Source organism: Momordica charantia, assembly GCF_013281855.1.
Source record: "Momordica charantia cultivar OHB3-1 chromosome 9 unlocalized genomic scaffold, Mcharantia_2.0 BLBB01000009.1, whole genome shotgun sequence".
In the NCBI taxonomy this organism is placed as follows: domain Eukaryota; kingdom Viridiplantae; phylum Streptophyta; class Magnoliopsida; order Cucurbitales; family Cucurbitaceae; genus Momordica; species Momordica charantia.
The window spans coordinates 5,965,467-5,992,612 of NW_028275167.1; the positions used below are offsets into that span (position 1 = coordinate 5,965,467).

Genomic DNA, 27,146 nt, shown 5'->3' on the forward strand with positions numbered 1-27,146 from the left:
TCATCTTTGAAGATCTTTAATCTCTCGACTATCTCAATTAGTCTCAACCATTAAACGCATTGTAGAGTTTTATTTGTAACGATTCTTGAAATAAACATCTATTCAAATTTAAAGTAAAGGTTACCCCAACACTTTACCTAATTTAAAATTAGAAGTGCAGGAAACCTAAAATAAAATTGATTTTTCCTCCAAATTTTTATTGCTAATGCCACCACGTGTAAAGCGTGAGAACCAATCACATAAAAAAAAAAAACTTAAAAAACTTTCCAAAAATTTTACTGCTTAGACCACGTGTAACGCGTGGGATATTGGAACCCTCGAACCAATCACATACAATTTTCAAATTCCCTGCCATACTCACACCTCAACAAACCATATTCTCATCCTACGGCCATTATTTCATCACCAAAATTTTCCGTTGATTTCTTTTTAGACTTTATTTCCTTTTTATTATTATTATTATTATTATTATTATTTTTTTTTTTTGCAGTTTGGCCGTTTGGTAATATTCTTGCTTTTATTTGTTTTAATTTTTGTTCTCAGCTCACCTCGTGTAATATTAAAAAAAAAAAAAAAAAAACCTTAAAATTTCTATTTTCACCCGTTCAAAACTCCCTCTCTTGGCCTCTCGCTCATTTCTTAATCTTCTTAATTTGAGACTCTTCTTGCTGAAGAAATCCAAGGTAATCAGATTTCTGCTTTATCCTTCCATTTCCGCTTGATTTTTTTGTTTCCTTACAGAATGGCGGTCTCGTGTTCGTTATTTCTGTGTTTGTGGCGATTGAACTGAGAAAACAATCTCTGAATCTTATGCTTCAAGATTGATCGATTCATTGATGATATAATTTTGCTTGTTTGTTTGATTTGATCATCCTGATGATTTTTCAGAACTTCTTTTGTTGTTAGCGTACGAATGGCCAGTAAAAGAGTAGACTCTTAGGGGCTAAGTAATCGCCCTCTGGCATTGGGATTTCGTGTGTGAACACAGAAAAAACGAAGTTATATTCAACGAATTGATGTTGTTATGCTGAATTTATGCTAATGGTTCTACTCTGTAGTTCTTAGAACTGTGTATGAGATTTGATTTACTTAAATAATTTTGATTTGAAGAACTTCGTGGATTCGTTTTTAGGAAAATTTGCGATGAATTTGGGTGCGGAAGGAGACCCTCAAGAGCGTGCTATCACATTATTTGTGTTGCTTCTCTGTGCTTGTATTGTAATTGGTCATCTTCTTGAGGAAAGTCGTTGGATTAACGAATCAGTCACTGCCCTTTTCATTGTGAGTTGCATTTTGTTTAACGCTATGTTGACAGATTCTACCTCAAATTTGGTTTAAGTTTCTATTTTCATGGCTATTTTAACTTTGGTTTATTTTTGTGATTCTTAAAATGTCCATTTTGATCCTTACTTGCAAAATTTTGACATAAATTCGACATGTAACGAAACCGTTTAATACAATGTCATTGTTACCTTTAAAAAAATATATTGGATGAATTGTTGAAATTGTGATAGAAAAAATGAGATTAAAAATAAAATTAAGGAACTAGAACCGATGACTTTTAAAAACCACAAAACTAAAACGAAGTTTTTGAAAGGTTAAAGAAGAAAATAGTATTTTGATGATTAACTTGTTCAGTGTTGTGATATTTGTTTGTGTTTTCTGTAGGGCCTTTTAACTGGAACTTTCATCTTGTTAACAAGCAGTGGCAGACACTCTCGCATCCTAGTGTTTAATGAAGAGCTTTTCTTCATTTATGTTCTTCCACCTATAATATTTAATGCTGGGTAAATCTTTTGGAATTATTTATATAAAGTGCAACTTCTAGGCCATCAACCACTCTAAGTTGGTCGGGTCGGGTGGTCACTCGGGCCAATAAAAAAAAGTAAAGAACTTAGAGAGAACGAGTTCAAATTTTGGTGACTACCTATCTATGATTTAATATCTTACAAATTTCATTTACAACTAAATGTAATTGGGTCAAGTTGTGTATGTTTCAATTACTACTTGTCTTCATTATTTTGAGTTTGATTTACTTTTTCAGGTTTCAGGTGAAAAAGAAACAGTTCTTCCGAAATTTTCTGATGATCATGTTGTTCGGTGCTGTTGGTACTGTGATCTCATTTCTCATTATATCATTAGGTACTTTCTTAACAATACAGAGTTGGGATAGTTGGGTGATTATAGTTCTCGTTTTTAGTTTTTCATTTTTATTGTTTCTTTCTTTTTAATTAATAAAAATATTTTCTGTTCTTTTTCTTTTTTTTTAATTAAAAAAAGAAAAAGAAACATGTTGATAGCAATTTTTTGTTTCTGGTTTTCTAAAATTTTAAATAAAAAATATAAATAAAAAATAGTAAAAAATTTTATATGAAATTTATTTTTTAAATTAAATATTAAAAAAATTAAATTTAATACTTATTTTTTAAAATATTTATTATTGGTTGGAAAAAAACTCAAAAAATGGAATAAAAAATAAGAAACTTGATTTTATTATTTCTAAAATTTACATAATTTTAAAAACGTTTTTTAAAAATGAGAAATGAGAAACAAATTAGTTACCAAAAACATATGTTTTACTTAAATGGTAAATAATAAGAAACGAGAACATATCGTGTCTAATATTAATGAAATTAAACAGCAACAATGATTCAATAATAACGTTGAGACCTTTGATACAGGTTCACTCAATTTATTCAAGACATTGGACCTTGGCTACTTAGAAGTGGGTGATTATTTTGGTATATTTCTAGCCTTCTTCCTTAATAATTTGTGTCTATAAAGCCGGTGCATAATTTTGATTAAATTTTTATTTGGCTAAATATATTTTTTAATTATTGATGTTTAAATTTTCTTCAACTTAGTCTATATTATTTGTAAAATTTTAATTTAGTTCCTCACCGGGGAGGATCTATGTTGAGTTGGAACATCATTAATTTTTTTTTAGAAAAGCCATATTTGTAGTAGTCTATTAAATACCGAGTTTTAGCCCTGTAGCAGCTTTTATATTTTTCAGAAGAAAGAAACAATAATATATATATATATTTTAGGAAAAAACAAACGGCAGCGTTAGTACTATTTTTTTTTAATTAAATTATAACTCAATTTTTATTTTGAGATTTTTTTTTCATTTAAATGAAATCATTTAAACTTTTTATTTTATCTTTAAATATACTATAATTTAGACGACTCAAATACAATACACACAAATATATATATAAGTTTATTCTTTAAATTTTATTCATTCTTTCTCGATGTCAAATATAAATGTAAATAAATAAAAAAATTTCATTTTTTACTAAATTATTTTAAATACAATTCAATGCATAAAAAAATCTTGAATTCCTATAAAAAGAAAAATAATTTATTATTTTAAAATTTATTTCCTTTCTTCTATATTTATATAGAAAATTTAGTTATACTTACTATTGAATAAATTTAATTGCTTAAAGTCAATTTGCAGGTAAGATATTTTTTATTTGTTATTAAATTGTTTTAAAAACAATTAATTGCATAAAATATCTATAATTCCTATTAAAGGAAAAAATGATTTATTATTTCTAGTTTCATTTTTTTCCTTCTATATTTATTTAGAAATTGTAGTTATGCTTTATATTAAATAAATTTAATTAATTAAAGTCAATTTGAATATGATTAGGTGGATAAGATGCCTATTACCATCTAAAAAGGCTATGATTCAATTTCCATTCCCACAATTGTTTAACTAACAAAAAAAAGAAGTAATTGGTTAAATTATAAGTTGTGTCTAACCCGAAAAAGCTTCTAAACTTAAAAAAAATGTCCAACAGATCTAAAAAATTTCAAATTTTTATATAATAAATTCACAAGCTTTCAATTTTATGTCTAATAGATCTATAACTTATTAGACTCTTTTGAAAGTTCAATGATTTATTAGACACAAGTTTGAAAGTTTAAGGGCCTATTAGACTTTTTAAAAATTTATGAACCTATTAGACAAATATGGAAAGTATAAAGATCTATATAAAATTCAAAGATCTATTATAAATGATTTTAAAGCTGGACATAACTTATATTTTAACCCATTTAATATCAAAATATATTAACTAGAACTTATATTTTAACCATTTAATATCAAAATATATAAACTAAATATGATCCATATGTTCAAAATTATTTTTATACCTTTAAAAAAAAATTATACAGCCTCTCCAAAAAGTTTTATATCCACCAGGTCCCATATATTTTAACATTATTCTATTATATTCTTTATATCGATGAATGTTAAAATTAACCGTTTATAAGCTTACCAGACATGCGAGTTGTCAAAAATTTAGAAAAGTTGACATTTATGCAAACCTCTTAGAACTTTGGAAAAGAAACTAGAAAATTTTCTCTTTTAATAACCTAATTCCTCTTTTAATTTTATATTGGTTCAAGATAAGTTTATCACTAGTCAAAATTAGGAGTATTATTGAAGAATGATAAAACTTAATGGATTAAATGAAACTTTTTTAACCCATAAAGACTAAATTAAAAACAAACAAACGAGCAGCAATTGACATATATATCCAACCAATTGTGAGTTCGACCCTCTCCTGTGCTTAGAAAAAAAAAATAAAACAAAACAAAAAAATGTTAGGGACTAGAAAGAAAAATTACCCCTTCATTAAACGAGCGAAATTACTGACTTTTAAGTTTACCAATTTTCAACATCAGTATTTATATGCTTTAGTTGGCAGAATGTTCTTCTAACTCTCAAGTTCTTTTAAGAGGATTAATAATATTATTCAGTTTTAGCCAGTTACTTTGTGCGTCTTTACCCTTCATTGTTTATTTGTCACTCGCAGCCCTAGGAGCAATCTTTTCGGCCACAGATAGTGTTTGCACGTTGCAGGTAAATCTTGATTCCATTGGAATATATGCCACTTAACTATGTAACAAAATTCCTTATCCAAAAAAAAAAAAAAACTATGCACCAAAATTTGCTAATTTTGCTTCTAACGATGCAGGTGCTTGATCGGGATGAGACTCCTTTTCTGTATAGTCTAGTCTTTGGTGAAGGCGTTGTTAATGATGCTACCTCCATTGTACTTTTCAAAGCAATCCAGAGGTTTGACCTCTCCCACATCACCTCAACCAATGCTTTTGAGCTTCTTGGAAGTTTTCTCTATTTATTCTTCGCAAGCAGCTCGTTGGGAGTATTGGTGAGTCTCCTCTCGAAATATGTTTTGAGGGAACATGTTCAAACTATGGTGGTAGTCTTGCTAGAATTTAAAATCTTGTTAGTTTTTTTGGCAACTAAATGCAGTAAGATTATATGGCTGCTCAGGGACTAGTTGAGACGTGTGATATTAAAAAAAAAAAAAGAATCTTTAAGTTAGAATCTATTTGGTGACCCATTGAGAAATGTGTGACATGTGGGAACGAGAATAGTACAGAACTCTACTAAAATCTTAAGAAAGTGAACATTCAAAAATTACAAATATCTAATGGGGTTTGGGAAGATATGGGGCCTGGGAATATACTTGAACTAAGGTGGCTAGTTACCTAAGATTTAAGACACATTTTTTTATATTTTATAGAGTTTGAGACTCATTTTTTGTTATTTTCCAGATCCAATATAGTAATTCCTTTCTTTAACATACAGGTTGGGTTGGCCAGTGCATTCATCATAAAGAAACTATACTTTGGCAGGCAAGAACAATTTGTTTTTTGGTTTTCTCAATCACCAGTTTTTTGAATTTATATTATTCTTATCCTCCCTCTGTTCATTAAGTTCATTTCTTATACTTAAAGTGTTCCATCAAACATTTATCATGGATAGAAAGAATTTTATTATAAAACTTTGAATTAGCGGAATTGCTGATGAACTTTCTTATTTTGGAGTAGGGTAAATTGAAGTGGATTGCTATACTGTAAGTTTTATTTCTAAATGACAACTTATCGATCAGAAGTTCAGAACCTACTGTGACTTAGTGTTCCTGCTATATTGTTGGAACATGTATGTTATTTTATTTTGCAGAAAGAATACTTTCTAGGTGAGCGATGGTTTGGGATTGTGTCACTATCCTTTTAACACTTTTTGTAATTATTATTGGTTACAGTTCCACAGAACAATTTTGTTTTATTTAAATAAAGAACAATACTTAAGTACTAACTGATTAGCAATCATCTCTTACTAACTCCTATTAAATTTTGACAGCTAGGAGAGAGAGACGTAGAAAAATGGATATTTTGCTGTTTTTCGAATTTTAAGCTGTCAAATTTTGTGTGAGATAGGTGCTAAGATCAGCAGCTAAGTATTATTTTTCTTAAATAAATGGTTAGTTTGGCAGAGTTACACGTAAGATTATTAACTCGGAAACTAAAATCTTAAACGAATGGTAAAAGGTTAACACAAACATTATGCTGTAGTCAACCACTATGGGTTCCCCTAGTAGTTTTATTGTGCAAAAGTAAAAAGTCGTAGAAGGAATGAGTTCAAACCATGATAGTCATCTACCTAGGATTTAAAATCCTATGAATTTCTTAGCAACTAAATATCGTAACATCTAGTAGTTGTCCTGTGAGATTAATTGAGATGCGTGCAAGCTAGCTCGAAAACTCATAGATATAAAAAAGCAACCATTATATTGTAATCCATACAAATGAAGCTGACAAGTATGCATCATTACATTTTACATACAGTTGGGAAGTCCGTTTGCTCTGTTCTTACCTTTGTTTTTTAAAATTTCAGGCACTCGACTGATCGTGAGGTTGCCTTGATGATTTTAATGCCTTACCTTTCCTATATGATTGCTGAAGTAAGACTTAAAAAATATGAACTATTGATGCAAAATGCCTATCAATTTTAATTCAAATCATATTTGAATTCGCCTAACTTGTGATGATGGTTGCAATTTGCTATCTATTGCAGTTGTGCAATCTTAGTGGTATTCTTACCGTGTTCTTTTGTGGGATTGTCATGTCTCATTATACGTGGCATAATGTGACTGAAAGTTCAAGAGTTACCACCAAGTATGCTAATTCTTTCAATGGTCTCTTTGGATACCTCTTTTTCATAAGAATGTATTTGAAAGTTGTCAAGTACTGATATAATTTTTTTTTTCATTCCATTGTTTTCTTTATTAATCCTTGTAGGCATGCTTTTGCAACATTCTCATATGTTTCAGAGATTTTCATCTTCTCATATGTTGGTATGGATGCTTTGGATATTGAGAAGTGGAGAATTGTTCGCCAAAGGTGACATTTGGTTTTGTCAATTTGTAGTAGTGATGCTACTAATCATAAATTCGCTATTCTTACACGTGTTAATGAATAGTTCATTCATAGGATCATCATAATTAAATTTACCCTTACCTATTTTAAGGTTATAACTTAAGCTTATGACTTCAATGGTGATTTAATAAGTTTTTCAAGAAAATGGTCTTCTGTTCAAACCTTGATTAATATTGATGGTCACTTGTTGAGTACTGTGCTAATTTCCAAGCTCCCAAGTGAAGGGAGTGTTAAAAATGTGAATATAAGATTAAACTTACCGTAATGTATTTCCTTAAGCTTACGGTTTCAACACTAACATTGAATGTTGAAGTTGTCAACCATGTATCTTTTGAATATTGTGAACATATGCACATGTAAATTATGCCACACACGGTGTTTCTCTGTCTGCATTTATTTATTACATAATCTGTTGGCTTTTGACAGGCTTTGGATATTGGCTCGAGTGAGTCTGGTACTGCTAGGTTTAGTCCTTGTTGCAAGAGCAGCTTTTGTATTTCCACTCTCTTTTATATCCAACTTGACTAGAAAGTCTGAGAGTGCCAAAATTGGGTTTAAGCAGCAGGTAATTATATTTTGGTTAAATTACAAGTTTGGTTTCTAAACCTCAATGGTTTTGTTGATAACTCCTATTCTTTAAAAAGCTTTTAATTTCATTATACTTTCAATTTAGTATCTAATAGGTGATTGTGATTAGTTTTGTTAGTCTAATGCTTATTAAGTGACAGAGTTAATGTAGTGTGGGAACTTATTAGACACAAAATTAAAAGTTTAAGAACGTGTTAGATACTAAACATTTTAAACTACAAGAACTAGATAGACACAGTTTGAAAGTTCAGGAACTTATTAGAAACTTTTTAAAGTACGAAGATTTATTAGACACAAACTTAGAAGTTTGAAGACCAATCTTTTAATTTGACCCTATGTTATCTAACTGTTTTGAGTAGTTTCTTGTTACTTATGGGCAATATTCCTATCAGGTTACAATTTGGTGGGCTGGGCTTATGAGAGGTGCTGTGTCACTGGCACTTGCTTACAATCAGGTACTGTAGTGGCAATTATGTCAGCCTCTTTGATGCATTGGAATTTTTTTGCCTAACTAGTAACTATGAAAGGACTCATGCTAGATCTTATCTGCATATCATGAAGAACACCTATTGCTGCTCACCTAGGAAAAACATTAATGGTTCCTAATAGGCCTCGGAAATTGAAATTAGATAAATTTACTTAGATTGCTTACTATTCAAAGATTGTCAATAGATCAATTCGTTTTTAACAAGGAAGCACAGACTGAAGACATAGATACGGGGACACAGTATTTTATGAAAGTATAGGATATGGACATGACAAGAACATGTATGTTAAAATTTACTTGTCTTTAATATACTAGAAGGAAATTTTAAGTCAATAAGCATATGCGAAACGTACATAATTATTGTCAAACTCGTATTCAATTTGTACAACTAGAATTTGACGTATGTTTATTGTGTTAACAAGTGTTTGTCATGTGTCTCACAAGTGTCAGATGTCTAAAATGAACATGTGACTCAAAATAAAGTGTCTGTGTCCGTTCATCATTAGTTTTATATATAACATGATAGAAATTACCTTCTTGTATTTTTATAATGTGGGTAACAAATTTAAACATCACAATTATGCAGCAAGTCGGGAAAGATGCTATTTTTGATACAACACTTAGTTGATCTTTATAAATTACTCTGATAAGTCCCTGTCAACACGAGATTCTTGGGAAAAGAGACATGAAGGGCAGAAGGGTAAAACTAGAAGGGGTTGTTTTAGTTGGGTATATTTGGTTAGGAACAGAAAGTTGTGGCAGGAAAGAGGGTGCAGGGGGAATAAATTGTACTTGGAGCCAAGAAAAATGGTTAATGATTGGGTAGAGAAATTCTAAGATAGATTGGCTTGAGGGGGGAGTTTGGGAAGACTCGAATTTACTTCCATATTATTACCCTTTTATGAGTCAATGAAAAACTCTTCCCTTGTTCAAGTTCCTACCAAGTAATATCAAAACAACACATAACCACCCAGACTAAGCCAGTGGTCATTGGCTTCAACAGAAAAAGTAAGGTCTTGGAGAGAATGAGTTCAAACTATGATTGACTACCTACTTATTCCTGCAAGTTTCATTGTGAGATACTCGAATAATACATGATTGAGATTGGTAGCAAGCAAGGAAAAAAAGGCAAGTTTTCTTGACAATCTAATTGAGTAGTACTAATATATTTTCATATATCTTATGTGCAAGCAATCCCTCATATGCTGGAATTGCTTTACCTTGTATTAAGCTGTGTGTGGACACTTTCAAAAGTAGGGACTTTTTGTGATTAAGGATGTGTTTTGTCATATTTGCAGTTCGCAAATTCAGGCCACACGCAACTGCAAGGAAATGCGATCATGATTACTAGCACAATCACAATTGTTCTCTTTACTAATGTGGTAAGAGAAATGATGTACAAAGTTCAGATATTAACACACCGTTGTTTTGATTGCTTCACTTAATCTTAACCATGATAGCAAACATACACACACAACACTGCATGATGACATGAACGACATTTATCATCTAGTTTTCTATAACGGCATCTATACATCTAAATCTCCTACTAATTCCTCCAAGATAATCATAAGCATTGATGCTCCTCTGAATTTCGACATATTTTAGTTCAAACAAGAGTGGGTTGGATTGAAACCTCCCGCCTTTAAAGAGATTACTTAGTGTCTTAACCAGTTGAACGATGATAAGTTCATTCTTCGTGACTTTTTTCCTTGTTGATGGTATTGCTAGCTATTGTGGAGGCTGTGATTATAATGAAATTGCAGTATTTGGTGGTGAAACCTTGACTTTTGCATAATCCATATGGGTCTGAGTTCATTCACCCTTTCTCACTCATTTGGTTGAAGCAATGAAATAACGCTGTAGTTCAGTGTATTACAGTGTGATAGAAACCAAAAAACCAATATGATATTGAAAGACAAAAGAACTACAATAACTTCCAAGTAATTAGAGTGCACTCAAGCCTAAATCCGCTAAACTAATACTTGCCTACATTCCCCTCCCACCCCTACATTTACAATCAACTCCTCGTATAATTATTAGTATGTCCTTACTATCCCTAATAATATTTCCAACATAAAATTAGTTGTGAAGTCCTATTCAATTCTTACACCATCAAATTTGCATATTTTCATCTCATATACCTGTGCTCGAAGGATTTCTAATGTGAATAGTCTTAGGAATGGTTTTTTTACTTCTTGATGTTATATTTTTTACAGGTATTTGGGCTGTTAACTAAGCCTATTGTAAGATGCATGCTTCCACCTAGTCATAGACAGATAGATGGTACAATGGAAGCAGAATCTCCACCGAAGTCGCTTGTTCATCCTCTTTTGCACAACGATGAGGATCCCGGGTCCGATGCTGGAGGATCGAACATTCCCCGTCCACCCAGCCTACGTATGCTGTTGACAACTCCAACTCGTTCGGTCCATTACTATTGGCGAATGCTCGATGATCGATACATGCGTCCTATTTTCGGTGGAAGAGGTTTTGTACCTTTCATCCCTGGTTCACCAACTTAAATGTATATCCACTGATGGCAGATTCTATAGAAAAAAACATGAAATATGATGTAATCTAGCTGTTCTTAGAATAACGAGAGAAAAAGGAAAGCTATAGAGTATCACAACTTGAAGATGGATCAAAGTTAGTGTGTATATTGTTTATAGGACAGTGGAAGGGGATGCTGATATTGCAAGAACAAGAGAAAAAAAGGAGTATCATAATTAGAAGATGGGTAAAAATTTGTGTGTATAAGGTTTATAGGACAATATAATGCAGTGATGAGTATAATTTGTTTGCTTGTTTTTTTTTTTTTTTTGGATAAAAGATTAGTATAATTCGTTTATACACATTATCCACCTATTGTAGATATTGAAGTTAGTGTAGTTCAATTGCCTAAATTACTGCTTGTTTAACTTTTTTTTGGAGATATGATTCCCAATATCGATAATTGGTACCAGTCAAAATCGTTAGAGCGGGTCGGACTTTTGTTGATGGACGGGTTGGGATTCATGCCTACATGTTCAAATATATTGACAAACAATAATTATTGTAATATTTTAATAGATTTCCCGTTAGATGACTTAATTAAAGATTTTTAATACATTAAGGTGTTGTATACTAAAATGAAAATCAACTGGGATTAAAATATCTTTTGTATAATATTATTTACTATAAATTTTATGGAATAGAGATCATAAATTAGTTGAAGTTAGTTTATTATAATTGTCTATAATTTGAGTAGGAATAAAAATATATGACCATTACTATAATACATCTCTCTTTATTTCTAGCTAGTTACAAATTAATCAACAAAAAATGCTAATATTATTAATTAAAGTAATAAAATATTTTAGTTTATTTTATTAATAGTAAATATTTTTATTATAAAATTTTATTTAATATTAACAAATAAATAAATTATTAAAATAAAATTATATCAACTAAATTAGGAATTATGGAATGATTATGTGGTTCAACCAATTAATTTCATTAATTTATTAACATATACGTTATAAATATTCTTAATTTATTAACATGTATCGTTATAGTTTGTGTATTAATTATTATTTTACAGTATTACATAATTTATAATATATTATATTAATCTGAAATATAATATTTATTAAATATATTTTTTTAATGTAATTTTGCATTTAAAAAGGTCCAAAATTCAAAATATGAAATTCCACTCTTTCCAAAAAACAGTATTCCAATTGTATACCAAATACACCCTAATTAATTGATGGTATTCATCTCAAGCTTACTCCAATCTTCCTCACTACTTTGGTGCTTTTACGTGATCCAATTGAAAATATTCCCTAAAAAATTACTGTTGGACGGTGGAAATGACAATTGGAGGCTTGTCATCCGTGAGATTCTGGCTCTTGCAAATGATCGTTGGAGACTGGTATTTTTTTAGTCTATTAGGTAACATTCTCGTTGTGACCCAACATTCGTAGACTGCCAACATCCGTAAACTAAGAATAATAAACAATATTTTATTATTGTTTTGGAGTAAATTGGAAACACTGTTTTTTTAATAAATTTTCTATATGATAATATTTTTACAGATATGAAAAATAAATTAAATAATTAGATTTTTAATAAAATTGAACCTGAGAAACAGTGTCATCAAATAGGCCCTTATAAATTTGAGGGTCTCTGGAATCGCGATATAATTAAAATTACATTTCTAGTCCATATATTCAATATTAATTCCAAATATATATTTTTTAAACTTTTAATTATATATATATATAGACACACTATCACTGTCTTACTAAAGTTGATTAAAAAGTTTCTCAAATGGGTAAGAATAAAATTTCGAACATTACCCAAACGATCATATTTTAGTGATAATTGACACGTATGTTCAATCAAGAGTTTGTGAGTTGGATCCCACACTCCTACATATGTACTAGAAAAACTAAAATAAAATTATAACATTTTGTTGCATCCAATGAAACAAATCTAACCGATATTGCTAACTAAGCAAAACTTAAATTTACATCTCAATAGGTTGTTGAACTAAAAAAATTCATCACTCACAGCAATAAAACTTTTACAAATTTCAATCCAATCCAACTCGAGTATTTTTAATCCAACCCAATCCTTACGATTTGGATTGGATTGTCCGGATCACCGAATTTTTTTAACACCCCTAAATAAAAGAGGAGAAGAAACAATTGTAGACCCGAGATCGGTCTCGTTTTCTATTAATTCAGATAAATTAGTTTAGGGTAAAAATTAATACATGTCGAGGTGAAAAAAAAAAATCCCCAAGTTTTACTGCTAAGGGCACGTGTAAAAGCGTGGGACATGAGAACCAATCACAATAAAATTTTAAAATTCCCTGTCACACTCCCACTATAACAGCCGTATTCTGATCCTACGGCCATAATCTCATCGCCAAAATTTTCATTGTTTCCTTCGCATTCAAGCGGTTGATTTCTCTTCAGACTTTTCGCGGTCTTTCAAAACTCCCTCTCTCAGTTTTTAATATTCTTTATGCTCAGAGTTTTCTTGCTGAACAAATCCGAGGTAATTAGATTCTGCTTTCTCCTTTTCATTTCCGCTTGATTTTCCTTTTTCTTACAGAATTTGCGGTCTTGTGTTCGTCATTTCTGTGTCTGTGGTGATTGCAACTGAGAAATAATCTCTGAATCTTATGCTTCAAGATTGATTGATTCATTGATGATATAATTTTGCATGTTTGTTTGATTTGATTGTCCAGAAGTTCTTTTGTTGTTAGTGTGCGTATGGTAGCTGAAAAAAGTAAAGTGAAAGTAAAGTAGTAGACTCTTAGGGGCTAAGTAATCTCCCTATGGTCTTTGAATTTCGTGTGTGAACGCAGAAGAACGAGTGCGGAGTTCGTAGAAAATTATTCTAGGCTCTTACAATGGATTCGCGAGGCGTTTTCCCTTTATTTCATTGTCTTATTTTATCACCTTTAAAAAAAAAAAACTATATGTGTTTTAATTAAGGCGGCTTGGGGTTTCTGGCTTAGAGGTCTCAAATTCGAAGAATTTGGTGAGCTTAATACCAAAAACTCTTGATGTCTCCCCGGTCCAGGCATTGGGACAGGCGCGGGTACCTTGACATAGGGGATCAAAGCTCCAACTCCCAATTCTAAAAAAATAATAATAATAAAATAATAATAAAATAAAAAGGATAATTGAAAAATAATGATCTCATGCTGATTTTTTTGTAAAATCAGTGGGAGGATAATGGTTTACTCTATAGTTCTTAGAACTATAGGAGATTTATTTTAACTCTCTTATGGTTCTTTGGATGTTTCATACAATTTACTTTCATTTTAGTTTTTTGCAGTGAGCATTAAGGTTGCAGTACCCGAGGTTTAGATAACTTCATGGATTCATTTTTAGGAAAAGCTGTGATGAAATTGGCTTCGAAAGAAGACCCTGAAGAGTATGCTATCGCATTATTTGTGTTACTTCTCTGTGCTTGTATTGTAACTGGACATCTTCTCGAGAGAATTCGTTGGATGAATGATTCAGTTAATGCCATTTTCATTGTGAGTTGCATTTTAATTATTGCTATTGATATTTTCTTTTCGTTTATTTATAAATACGCACGTTCTACCTGAAAATTGCTATTTAAATTTGTTATATTAACTATCTATGTAATTGAACTCATGATATTTGTTTGTGCTTTCTGTAGGGTCTTTTCACTGGAACTCTCATCTTGTTAACAACCCAAGGCAGAAACTCTCGCATCCTAGTGTTTAGTGAAGAGCTTTTCTTCATTTATGTTCTTCCACCTATAATATTTAATGCTGGGTAAATCTTTTGGATATAAAGTGCATCTTCTATGTTACCTTACAAAAATTGTTGCATTAGTTAACTACCATGGGTTGGCCGAGTGCTCATTAGAGCCAATGAAAAAAGTAAAGAGCTTAGAGAGAATGAGTTCAAACTATGATGGTCACCTATCTAGGATTTATTATTCTACAAGTTTTCTTGGCAACTTAGTGTAGCAATGCTGGGTAGTTATCCCCAGAGATTAGTTGAGGCGCAGGTAAATTGGGTAGGACACTCATGGATATTAAAAAAACAAAAAAAAAAAAAAAGAAAAGACATTTCTGCATTGGCTGGCTTCGGCTTTGTGTGAAAGTGTTTTTGGCTGTTGGTGTTGGCTCATGATATCTTCCTTTATAGAAACATCCATGTATGATATTTGATTTGGTTGAACTAAGGGCAGTTACACATATAGCAATTTTATGCAAAATAATAGCAAATCTAGCACAAGTTAAAAAAAATTGCAAATATGATATCTTTTTTAGAAAAAATCATCAACATATCACGTGATAGACTTTTATCAATGTCTATCAATTATAGATGTTCCATAGACTCTATCCATGATAGACATTGGTAGACATGTGATAGATGTCCATCACTAATAGAGATGGAAGATGTCACCCTACAAAATTGCTATATTTGCAAAATTTTATTCATTATGCTCTTGTAAATATGACAAATATTTGCCGCCCATTACAATTCCTCTAAAAACTATGGTTAAAAAGTTCAATTACAATCATGGACTAACAATTTGGTGCAACAGCATTCTTAAAATTGTATTACTTGTCACGTATTCTCTAACTTAATAATGTAAATATGTTTATAGGGTAAATTGTTAGTTTCATGTCAAATCATAATGCTGTCTTTACAAATAAGGCTTATACTGCTGCTGTATAAATAATTTCACTTACGAACTAATTTGTCTTCAGAAATCATGGAATGCCTAAAACAGGATTTTTAATTTGTGAGGAGACCTATTGTTTATGGATGTACCTTGTACTGGTATCTTTTAAGTTTCAATAATAAATTGTCTTTCATTATTCCGAGTTTTGTTTATTTATAAGATGCTGATATCTTTCCAACTTAATATGTTTCTCCTATTTCAGGTTTCAGGTGAAAAAGAAGCAGTTCTTTCGGAACTTTCTAATGATAATGTTGTTTGGTGCTGGTGGTACTGTGATCTCATTTTTCATTATATCAATAGGTACTTTCTCTGTTCCTGATCACGACATTGGATGATGCTTTCTATCAAAAAAGGACAAAATTACATGTTAATTCTTAACGCAAAGTTAGTTAATTAGCTCAGAAGTTAAAGTAAAAATTTTTCAACTCTAAAAGTATTTTATATAAATTTAAATCAAAACTTCATTACAAATATAATGAAGGGATGATCATACATTTCAATTTCAAGAAATAACATTTCACAAAGTAAGAAAAAGAGAATCCAAGGAGAACAAAGAAAAAATTGTACACCAGAATTATTGAATTTGCTATTAGTATATGCCGTCAAAGATATATCTTGAACAATCTTCAACTTCAAGGAAGGTCTTGAGGGTAATAGGTACCTTATCCATTTAACTATGCTCAAATTGACAAGTTTTCTTGAAATGTGAGATCTTGTGCAAAAGGTAAGAGTGTGAAAAAAGTACATACCCCAAAGTATTGGCACGTATTACAGTTTCTTGAACATTAATGTTCTCCAAAATTGATGAAACAGCATCATGCTTATTCAAAAGTAATGTTAAGCCCTTTGAAACAGGTTCACTCCATTTATTCAAGACATTAGATATTGGCTTCTTAGACGTGGGTGATTATTTTGGTATATTTCTAACCTTCCTTTTTAATAGTTGTGTCTAGAAACCTTGTGCATTATTCTTATTGTTATTATTTAGCTAAATATATATTTTAGTCCCTAACGTTTGATATTTTTCCAATTTAGTCTCTGATTTATAAAGTTTTAATTCAGTCCTTTATTTTTATAACATTTTTTTATTATACCATTCCCGCTAATGAATATAAATTATGTTGTGCAGTTATTTCTTTCATTTTGGTTTTTTACTTGTATGCTATTTTCATTCTTTTTTTTTTCTTCCCTATATTTGCTCTTTAGACTAGCCTTGTATTCATCATTTTCAAAATAGCAAGAATTATTTTCTTATCATCGACAGACTGACAATAAGCTTACATAACCTGGTATTTAGTAAACTGGCAGAAATTTCGGAGCGGAATGAGGCCCCTACCAAAGATGAAATTTCTGCGTCACTTAAAAATTTTCTAATTTCTCCTCCAAATTTTTATAGGTAAGTTTATCATCAACTAATTTTAACATTTACCAATTGAAAGAGTATAATTGAAAAAATGTCCAGAGTTAAAATATAATGGACTACAACTTTTTAAACAATAAAGACTAAATTGGAAAGAAAAAAAAAATCTAAACAATAGAAACTAAAACATATATTTAACTTATTATAAATCTAAACAAAACATTATAAACTAAAACATATATTTAACTTATTATTTTTTCTCATGGGATATTTTAGGTATAATTTTCTTTTTCCTTTTCCCTCTTTTTCTTTTCTTTTCTTCTCTTCTGGATGTAAACTTGTAGTTTATATTTTACCTGTTCGTTTAATGAGTAAAAATACTAATGTTTATGTTTACCATTTTGCAAAAGTCAGCATTCATATGATTTAGTTGGCAGAATGTTTGTCAACCCTCAAGTTCTTATCAGAGGATTAATAATATTATTCAGTTTAAGCCAGTTACTCTGTTCTATTTGACAACTTTTCGATGCGTTTTGACCCTTCATTGTTTAATTTGTCACTCACAGCCCTTGGAGCAATCTTATCGGCCACAGATAGTGTTTGCACCTTGCAGGTAAATCTTGATTTCTGTGGAATATATGTCACTTAACTATGTACCAAAATTTGCTAATTTTGATTCTAATGCTGCAGGTGCTTGACCAGGATGAGACTCCTTTTCTGTATAGTTTAGTCTTTGGTGAAGGCGTGGTTAATGATGCTACCTCTGTTGTACTTTTCAAAGCAATCCAGAGGTTTGACCTCTCTCACATCACCGCAACCAATGCCATTCAGCTTCTAGGAAGTTTTCTCTATTTATTCTCGACGAGCACCTTGCTAGGAGTATTGGTGAGTCTCTCTCCGCATATGTTTTGTCCTATCCTGGTGAGAAAGTCAACCACTATGGGTTGGTCTTCTAGTCATTATGGTTGGTGAAAAAGTAAAGGGGTTCAGAGAGAATGATTTCAAATCATGTTGGCCACCTTTCTAGAATTTAAAATACTACGAGTTTCCTTGGTAATCAAATGTGGTAGAGTTAGACAGCTATCTTGTGAGATTAGTTGAGATGTGTACAAATCGGTCCATACACTCGCGAATATAAAAAAAATAGTAGACTCTAAGTCAAAGTCTATTTGATTACCTATTGAGAAATGTGTTTGAAATCACGTGACATGTGTGAATGATAATAGTATTGAAACTCTACTAGAAACTGAAGAAGGCGAGGGTGCAAGATTTACAAATATCTAATGAGTTTCAAGTAGATTTGGGACTGGGAATGAGTTCATATCATGGTGTCCACCTACTTAGAATTTAAAATTCTACGAGTTTTGTTAGCAACCATATGTAGCATCATTAGATGATTGTTTCATGAGATTGGTCGAAGTGCTTGCAAGCTGGTATGGACACTCATAGATATTAAAAGAAATAGTGTCAAAATCTATTTTCTCACCTATTGAGAAATGCATTTAAAATGATCTAAACTTGGGTGAATGAGGGGAAGTGAAGGTGCAAAAACTTCAAATGTCTCATGGTTTTTTTCTTCTTCTTCTCTTTCTCTCTCTTTTCGTGAAGACAAAGGGTTGTTTGGGTGTGAGAAAAATGTTTTGCAAACTAATTTTGCAATGAGAGATTGTAAAAGATAGGTTTCATGGGAATTTCTCACTTAAAGTTGTTAGGTTGTATTACCATTTGGTTTTTGGTTCTCAGGAAGTTTGAGACTCATTTTGTATATTTTCCAAATCCATATAGTAATTTCTTACTTTAATATACAGGTTGGGTTGTCCAGTGCATACATCATGAAAAAACTGTACTTTGGCAGGCAAGAAGAATTTGGTTTTCTGTTTTCTCAATTACTAATTGTTTTCTAAAATTATGTTGAACAGTTATTTCTTTGTATTTATTTCCTTATTTGTAATTGTTTTCTATTTGGTAATTGTTTGCTTGTGTGTTATTTTCCTTCCTCGGAATTAGATAAGATCTCAAAGGAATGGTAGAAGGCAAACAGAATCATTATATTGTAGTCAACCACTTTGGTTGGTCTAGTGGTCATTGGATCCTAGTGCAAAAGTAAAAGGGCCAAGTGGAAATGACTTCAATCATGGCGGCTATTACAATAATTTAAAATTCTATGAATTTTCTTGACAACCAAATGTTGTAGGGTCTAGTAGTGGTCTTGTAAAATTAGTTGAGGTATGCATAAGTTAGCTAAAAACTCGGATGTAAAAAACTATTTTAGTCCACGTAATGTACACATAAGTTAGACATTTCCACTTAATGGTCCACGTAATGGTCTTACATTTTTTGTTAAAATTTCAGGCACTCGACTAATCGGGAGGTTGCTTTGATGATTTTAATGCCTTACCTTTCATATATGACTGCTGAAGTAAGACTTTGATCATATAAACTATTGAGTCAAAATGCATATCAATTTTAATTCAAATTGTATTTTAATTTTGCTAACTTGTGATGATGGTTGCAATTGCCTATTTATTGCAGTTGTGCAATTTTAGTGGTATTCTTACCATGTTCTTTTGTGGGATTGTCATGTCTCATTACACTTGGCATAATGTGACTGAAAGTTCAAGAGTGATCACCAAGTATGTTAGTTCTTTCTATGGTCTCATTGGAACTTCTTTTTCGTAGTGCGATGCATTTGATAATTTGTAAGTACTGATCATAATTTTTGGTTATCGATTCTTGTAGGCATACTTTTGCAACATTCTCATTTGTTTCAGAGATTTTCATCTTCTTATATGTTGGTATGGATGCCTTGGATATTGAGAAGTGGAGAATTGTTTGCCAAAGGTGACATGTTTAAGTTGGTTTTGTCTATTTGCAGTTGTGATGTCATTGTTCATACATCCACCATGATTGTTTCAAACCCCATGATGGCCACCTACCTTAGGAATTAGTAGTTCCTACGTGTTTCCCAACACCAAATGTTGTAGGGTCAAGCGGTTACCTCGTGAGATTAGTCGAGGTGCGCATAAGTGGGTCCGGACACTCACGGATATCAACAAAAAAAAAGTGTTAGTAAACTTGATTGGATCATAGAAGGGTCGTCTAAATATTAAAGAATATGAATGTAAGATTAAATATATTGTAACCTATTAATTTCTAGCGGTGATTTAACATGATATTAGAGCAGGAGGTCATGTGTTCCAACCTCTATAGTGTTATTTTCTCTTCTGATTAATATTGTAGTGACAAGTGATGAGAGTGTTAAAAATATGAATATAAGATCAAATCCATTATAATCTATTGGCCTAAGTTTATGGTTTCAATGGTGATTTAACATTAACGTCAACCATGTATCTTTTTGAATTTCTGGACATAGGCACATGTAATTTATGCAACACACCGTGTTTATCTGCATTTATTTATTACATAATCTGTTGCCTATTGACAGGCTTCGGGTATCGGCTGGAGTGAGTCTAATCATGCTAGGTCTAGTCCTTGTTGCGAGAGCAGCTTTTGTATTCCCACTATCTTTTCTATCTAACTTGACTATGAAGTCTCAGAGTGACAAAATTGGGTTTAAGCAGCAGGTAAGTATATTTTGGTTATCATACAAGTTTGGTCCCTAAACCTTAATGAATCCTAGCATTTTAAAAAGTTTTTAATAGCTTATTGAGCTTTTAATTTTGCGTCTAATAGTTCATTGTCATTAACCCTATTAGTTTAATGCTTACACCACCAAATATCTAAACTCGTCCAAAATCAACCCGTCACGTAATCCTTAAATGATACAGTTGTACTATATAAGCTATTACAAGCATTAAGGTGGTAGAGTTCAGGTAGGAATCTATTAGACAACCTATTAGAAACTCTTTAAACTTCATGGACTAGATAGACACAACATTCCAAGTTCAAAAATTTATTTAAAAATGTATAGGGACTCATTAGACATGACCTTGAAAGTTTAAGGACAAAATTTGTAATTTAACCTTATATTTTATAATGTTATGTACCTGTTTCGAGTATTTGCTCATTACTTATGGGCAATTCCTCGCAGGTTACCATTTGGTGGGCTGGTCTCATGAGAGGTGCTGTATCAGTGGCACTTGCTTATAGTCAGGTACTATTTTGGCAATTATCATCCTCATTACTGTAGACATCTTACAATTTTACTGCCTAACTGTGAAACGACTCATGCTAGATCTTATCAGCATACCATAAAGGACACTTATTGCTAATTGGCCTCAGGCAAAATATTTATGGTTCCTAGCTGGCCTTGGAAAGCAGAATTAAATCATTTTAATTAGATTGTTTACAGTTCAAAGTTGGTCAAATAGGCCAATTTGTTTTTGTACAAAGAAGCCCAACATAAAGACACAGTGACATGTTATTTTATGAAAATTTAGGACATGGACACGACAATGATACGTTTAGTATAATATATAGTTTTTCAAAAAAAGTATATCAATTTTATACTATAAGGAAATTTAAATTCAGTCATCTTACCCATTTATGTGCTCAAAAAACAAGTTTGATATATTTCTCTCTTAAAATTTATTATTTTTGTCCTATATTACCATTTATGTTTATTAATTATACTTAAAAGTGCTCGACGTGTACCTAAGAAGTGTAAGACTTGTATTCAATTTGTACATCTAGTATTTTTTTTTTATTTAATATCCGTGATTGTCCGGACCAACTTATGCGCATCTCGGTTAATCTCACGGGACAATTGTCTGACCCTAATGCATTTGATTGCCAAGGAAATTTGTAGGATATTAAATCCTAGGTAGGTGGCCATTACGGTTTGAACTAATTCCCTCAAAGTCCTTTACTATTTATGTTGGCCCTTAACCACTAGACCAACTTGTGATTGTGATGGTTACAGATAGTATTCGACATGTGTTTGTTGTGCTAATAGGTGTTGATCATGTGTCCAATTAAGTGCCGGATGTTTAAGATCGACCCATTATCCAAATTGAAGTGTCAGTATCTTGGTTTTATATATAGCAGGATGGAAATTACTTTATTATATTCTTATAATGCGGGTAACAACTTTAAACATTACAACTCTGCAGCAAGTTAGGGAAAATGTGTTGGGAAATTAAGCGCTCCTAACAATTTCCCCTTCCACAATAATCTCCAATTATCTAAGTCAATCACACAACACAAAGATAAATATAGGGAAAGCAATAAATGACACAATAATTTATACTGGTTTACCCCCATAGTTTATGGGCTATGTTCAGTCTTCCGCTTAGATGCGGGTTCTACTAATAATGAGATTTGATACAAGCATTCAAATATCTCATCCACGGATATTCACCCTCTAGAAGGCCGAACAAAAGCCCTCTAGCTTCAAGTATTATAACACACTATACTTAGGTACATGAATGAAAACTCACAATAGAATCAAGATTTAAGTACCTCGAATATGTTGATCTTGATATGCCCCAACGCTTCTGCCAATACCCCGAGCCTCTGCCTCAAAACTGCTACAAATTTTCTATAAAAACGGCTCTAATTTTGGCTGGGAAACCCTAAAACCTGAAACTGCATATTTATAAACATCAATACAGCGCCATGGCGCTGCAGACTGAAAAAGTATGCATGTGCCTCAGCGGGACAACGCCGTGGTGTTGTCTCCCAGCGCATCGGCGTTGCCTCCTCGACCATTCTAGCTTGCAGCTCCACTTCACCTGTTTTTCATTGCTTCTTCATCCCGACTCGCCCCTAACTCGTTCTAACGTCGATTTCGCTCCACCAATCCCAAAAAATGCTATTATTGATATAACAAGTAGTTGATCTCTATGAATCAAGTTGCAGTCATATACACGTTCTTTGCAGATGAGACAAGAGGGGTAGAAGGGTAAAATGAGAAGGGGTTGTTTAGTTGGGTAAATCTGTGGTTGGAACGAGGGTGCAGGGGAACAAATTGTACTTGGAACAAGGGGTGTTCATGGTTCGACTTGGTTTTGGAGCAAATTTTATTAGAAAAATAAAAATGCAAAACCGCGCCGAACCAAAATGGACTGAAAACTGTTTCGAACCGAACTGCAAACCGACGGTTTTTGTCAATTTGGTTTTGTGGTTTGACGAGCATGAGGTGCACTGCAGACTACTGTCTACCAAATGCAAGTTTGCTTTGTGATAGGGGAAATCAAATCTTCTGACGTCGTTAGAGTGGAGGAACTTATGTGGGTTGTCTCCGACATTGACCATGGCACGGGTAGTCAAGATTTGTTGACGTCATCGAAGCAGTTGTTTTGGCTACAGTTGAGGGAAGAAGAAGATGATTATGTGAGGAATCAGGTGTTTTGTGTGTGTAGGAGTGAGAGTATGTGAGGAGAGAGAGAGTGTGGATGAAGCCTTTGACTCGCTCATTTTTTAGATTTTTTTTAAAAATTATCACACTCAATTACCATCGTAGATTATAGTCAGCGAGTCAGCGTAATGTCTGTTGGGTTTGTAAGGTGATTGCAAATAAAGTCTCACATTGGCTAGGGAAGAATGATCATGAGTATATAAGATAGGACAATTATCTCCATTAGTGTGAGGCTTTTTGGATGAAACCAAAAACAAAGCCGTGAGAGCTATGCCCAAAGCGGACAATATCATACTATTGTGGAGATACTCGGGGTACTTAGGGTGCCGTTGTCCTTAACAATGTCAATGGACAACAATGGTAAAGCAAAAATAGTTTTTTAAAATTAAAACATATGTATACACAATACGGGTTGGATTTGGTTTTTTAACTCCAAACTGAAACCAAACCAAATATTTCGGTTTTTAAAATATTATAGACCTAATTGGACCACAAACCGATTAAACTGACAAATCAATTTGATCGGACTCGATTTTGTCAGTTTTGTCAGTTTTACTTCGTTGTTGTTACCATTTTTGAGTCAACGAAAAGCTATTCTCCAGTTCCTATCAAGTGATATTAGATCCGCACATAATCACCTGGTCATGAGGGCCAACGAAAAACGTAAAAACTTTAGAGAGAATGTCTTCAAACCATGGTCACCTAGGACTCAACTTGTGGTAGGGTTAGACGATTGTCGGAAAAAAGGGAAAAAAAGCACATGATTGGGAATGGTAGCAAGCAGGGGGAAAAAAAATAAAAAGAAAAAGAGGGAGTCAAGGATAAGTTGTTGGAGAAAATTCATCTGTGGTGCAAAGGGTGTTGGAAGGAAAACAAACCAATGTAAGAAAGGAATTGGCAAAAGCAATGGAGCATAACAGAGAGGTGCTAAGACTAAGGACTATGGAGGAAGATGGAGGGAATGATTAGATCATGGGAGGTGATCCAACCAAATGTGCCATAGGGAAATGGAAAATGAAACAGCTACCTGAATTGAGATGCTAGATGGATCTCTGTAAGGTGGCATGATACTTAAAACTGAATAAATGGCCCACTGTTCACATTTTTGTTTTGTTTTGTTTTTGTTTAATGTTGAATCTGTGTAATTATAATCTGGTTGAATGTTACTAATATGAAAATCTATTTTCTATTCAAATATATATATATGAGAATCTATTTTGTACCAGCAATCCTTCATAAGACTGGAATTTCTTTACATACTATAAGTTGCGGGTACTTTCAGAATTAGGGATTTTTTGTGATTGAGGTTGTGTTTCATCATATTTGCAGTTTGCGTCATCAGGGCACACGCAATTGAAAGGGAATGCGATCATGATTACTAGCACAATCACAGTTGTTCTCTTTACTAATGTGGTAAGGGAAACACACCGTGTTTGGATTGCTTCACTTAATCTTAACCATGATAGTAAACATACACACATGACACTACATAAGGACATGACCAACATTTAGCATCTATTTTTGCATAATGGTGTCGATTCTTTGCATTCTCCTACCTAGTTCCTCTGAATTTTGACATTTTTCTTGAGTTCAAAAGGGGTGGGTGAGGGATTTGAACCTCTCACCTTAAAGATATTACTTGATGTCTTAACTAATTGGGCTCTGTTCAAATATGCCATTTGAATTTTGACATTGAGAACCCGACTTTTCTTGGTTGATGGTATTGCTTGCTATGTATTATGGAGACTGGTTACAACAGATTCACAGTACTTTTTCACCCTTTCTCGCTCATTTGGTTTCAAGCAATGAAATAATGTTGTAGAATATGATAAAAACCGAAAAACTGATGATATTGGACGATAAAAGATAAAATAATTGCAATAACTCCCAAGTAATTCAAGGTACCTAGAATGTGCCTTGACTATCTTAATAATATTTCTAACAATTATCTCTATTGGCATTCCTAATCGAGTAATTGTTATTGCGTTACCTCTAATTGAAGAATGCAATTCTTCAAGTTTCCTCTTGTTTCTGCCATCGTCGGTTTGTAGACATTAGTTGTGCAGTCCTATTCAATTCTTCTATCATCAAATTTGCATGGTGTCTTATCTTCATGGACCCTCTCGAAGGATTTCTAATGTGAAGAGTCTCAGGAATGGTTTTTTATTTCTTGGTGTTACATTTGTTTCAGGTATTTGGGCTGTTAACCAAGCCTATTGTAAGGTACATGCTTTCGCTGAATAATAGACAGATTCATGGTACAATGGTAGCAGATTCTCCTCTGAAATCGCTGAATGATCCTCTTTTGCCCGACCGGGAAGATCCCGAACCCGAAGCTGGAGGATCGAACATTCCCCGTCCACCCAGCCTACGGATGATGTTTACATCTCCAACTCATTCTGTCCATTATTATTGGCGGATGTTCGATGATCGATACATGCGTCCTGTTTTCGGTGGAAGAGGTTTTGTACCTTTCATCCCTGGTTCACCAACTGAAAAGTATATCCACTAATGGTAGATTCTATAGAAACACATGAAAAATTATGTAATCTAGCTACTCTTAGAAATAACAAGAGAAAAAGGAAGCTGTAGAGTATCAAAATTTGAAGATGGATGAAAATTAGTGTGCTATATTGTTCATAGGACAGTGAAAGAACAAGAGAAAAATGGAAGAGTACCATATACTTAGAAGATGGGTAAAAAATAGTGTGTATAAGGTTTATAAGATAGTGTAATGCTGTTGTTCGTGTAATTTGTTGGTATCCATTATCCACTTTTTCTTCCCATTGAAGTTATTATGTATTTTAATGCATAAATTATTACTTATTTACTTCATGTGGAAATAGTATTCCCAAATCATTACACTATGAAAGGAAGTGTATTCAGAATTGTTTCAAACGTGAGGGGCCGTTTGTGGCTAATAAGTCTGGTCTTTAAAAATTTAAAAATTTATTAGACATTTATTTATTATTATTATTTTTAAAGTTAATGACCTTGTGAGACATAAAATTAAAAGATGAAGACCTATTAGATAGGAAACTTATTAAATATGATATTGATGGCTGTAATTTAACCAATAAAACAGTTAAGGAACCAAATTTCTGTTAGGTTTCTCAAGAATTGAAAAAAGGAAAAAAAATTGATTACAAAGTAAAGTCGAGTTGTCAAAAGCGAACTCAAAAGATTGTGAGTTCGATCTTTCACCATACATATTGTATTCGAAGTAACTTGAGTTTTCAAAAAACTAAACAAAAAAAAAATGATTATCGAAGAAGTAGCTTTCAGAAAACTGTTAGTATTTAGACTCAAAATAATTGTTTTAAATTGTAAATTTATTCAACATAAATATCCCTTATTAAATAAATAAACTCAATCCAACCATGAAATATTTGAATGTAATTGATTTGGATTACTCATTCAAAATAAATGTAATTGATTTGGATTACTCATTCAAAATATTATATGACAAAAAAAAATGCTGCTCTTTTAAACTTTTATTTATCTATTTTCTAACCTTTAATCAAGTTCAAAATTTATTTATATAGCGAAAAAATTATATTCTAAAAACTTAAAAAGTTATTGGAAAATAAATAGTATATAAATAATTATTGAATGAAATAAAATTAAAATTAAAAATATATCAATATATAATTTTATGATAAGTAAAATAAATAATTTTAACTTTAATAATAAATTTGGTTCGGTTAAGTCCAAATTTATCTTGTGTGAACCATTGAACCAATATAGCCAACAGAGTTTTGGTTTATTTGACCCAATCAAATCCAACACATAGATTGGATCCGGGTTTTCAAAGTCATGGGATTTATTTATATATTTTTTTATTTTTTTAACATTCCTGCTAGAAACGTACAAACTAAATTGTAAGGAAGTAATTATAAAAA

The 27,146-nt window shown here is 32.0% G+C and overlaps 2 protein-coding genes across 8 annotated transcripts; both read left to right on the forward strand.

The window, feature by feature from the left end:
* The first annotated feature begins 525 nt into the window (after positions 1–525).
* LOC111018422 (sodium/hydrogen exchanger 2) lies at positions 526–11,141 on the forward strand. 3 transcript variants are annotated; one of them, XM_022294498.2, is made up of 15 exons: positions 526–683; positions 1,133–1,281; positions 1,669–1,787; positions 2,045–2,142; positions 2,682–2,741; positions 4,830–4,876; positions 4,992–5,186; positions 5,630–5,676; positions 6,719–6,785; positions 6,899–6,999; positions 7,123–7,224; positions 7,687–7,825; positions 8,241–8,303; positions 9,634–9,717; positions 10,555–11,141. In XM_022294498.2, the coding sequence occupies exons 2-15, from the start codon at positions 1,144–1,146 to the stop codon at positions 10,858–10,860; spliced, it is 1,566 nt and encodes a 521-aa protein (XP_022150190.1). In that variant the 5' UTR covers positions 526–683; positions 1,133–1,143; the 3' UTR covers positions 10,861–11,141. The 3 variants fall into 3 exon arrangements, with proteins under 3 accessions (XP_022150190.1, XP_087974248.1, XP_087974247.1); XM_088118122.1 differs by lacking the exons at positions 1,133–1,281; positions 1,669–1,787 and having other exon boundaries at positions 575–683; XM_088118121.1 differs by lacking the exons at positions 526–683; positions 1,133–1,281; positions 1,669–1,787 and adding an exon at positions 1,807–1,919.
* Positions 11,142–13,231: 2,090 nt separating this feature from the next.
* Positions 13,232–26,079, forward strand: LOC111018443 (sodium/hydrogen exchanger 1). 5 transcript variants are annotated; one of them, XM_022294523.2, is made up of 15 exons: positions 13,232–13,384; positions 14,164–14,378; positions 14,525–14,643; positions 15,768–15,865; positions 16,421–16,480; positions 17,492–17,538; positions 17,616–17,810; positions 18,734–18,780; positions 19,278–19,344; positions 19,458–19,558; positions 19,665–19,766; positions 20,371–20,509; positions 20,977–21,039; positions 24,574–24,657; positions 25,436–26,079. In XM_022294523.2, exons 2-15 carry the CDS (start codon positions 14,214–14,216, stop codon positions 25,754–25,756), a joined length of 1,608 nt encoding a protein of 535 aa, XP_022150215.2. In that variant the 5' UTR covers positions 13,232–13,384; positions 14,164–14,213; the 3' UTR covers positions 25,757–26,079. The 5 variants fall into 5 exon arrangements, with proteins under 5 accessions (XP_022150215.2, XP_022150216.2, XP_087984484.1 ...); XM_022294524.2 differs by having other exon boundaries at positions 14,174–14,378; XM_088128358.1 differs by lacking the exon at positions 16,421–16,480.
* The last annotated feature ends 1,067 nt before the right edge of the window (positions 26,080–27,146 follow it).

Coding starts and splice junctions, on each gene's coding strand:
- LOC111018422 (XM_022294498.2), top strand. CDS start 1,144: ATGAATTTGGGTGCGGAAGGAGACCCTCAAGAGCGTGCTATCACATTA. Junction 2,143..2,681: donor ATTTCTCATTATATCATTAG/GTACTTTCTTAA, acceptor CCTTTGATACAG/GTTCACTCAATTTATTCAAG. Junction 5,677..6,718: donor AAGAAACTATACTTTGGCAG/GCAAGAACAATT, acceptor TTAAAATTTCAG/GCACTCGACTGATCGTGAGG.
- LOC111018443 (XM_022294523.2), top strand. CDS start 14,214: ATGGATTCATTTTTAGGAAAAGCTGTGATGAAATTGGCTTCGAAAGAA. Junction 16,481..17,491: donor AGACGTGGGTGATTATTTTG/GTATATTTCTAA, acceptor TGTCACTCACAG/CCCTTGGAGCAATCTTATCG. Junction 18,781..19,277: donor AAAAAACTGTACTTTGGCAG/GCAAGAAGAATT, acceptor TTAAAATTTCAG/GCACTCGACTAATCGGGAGG.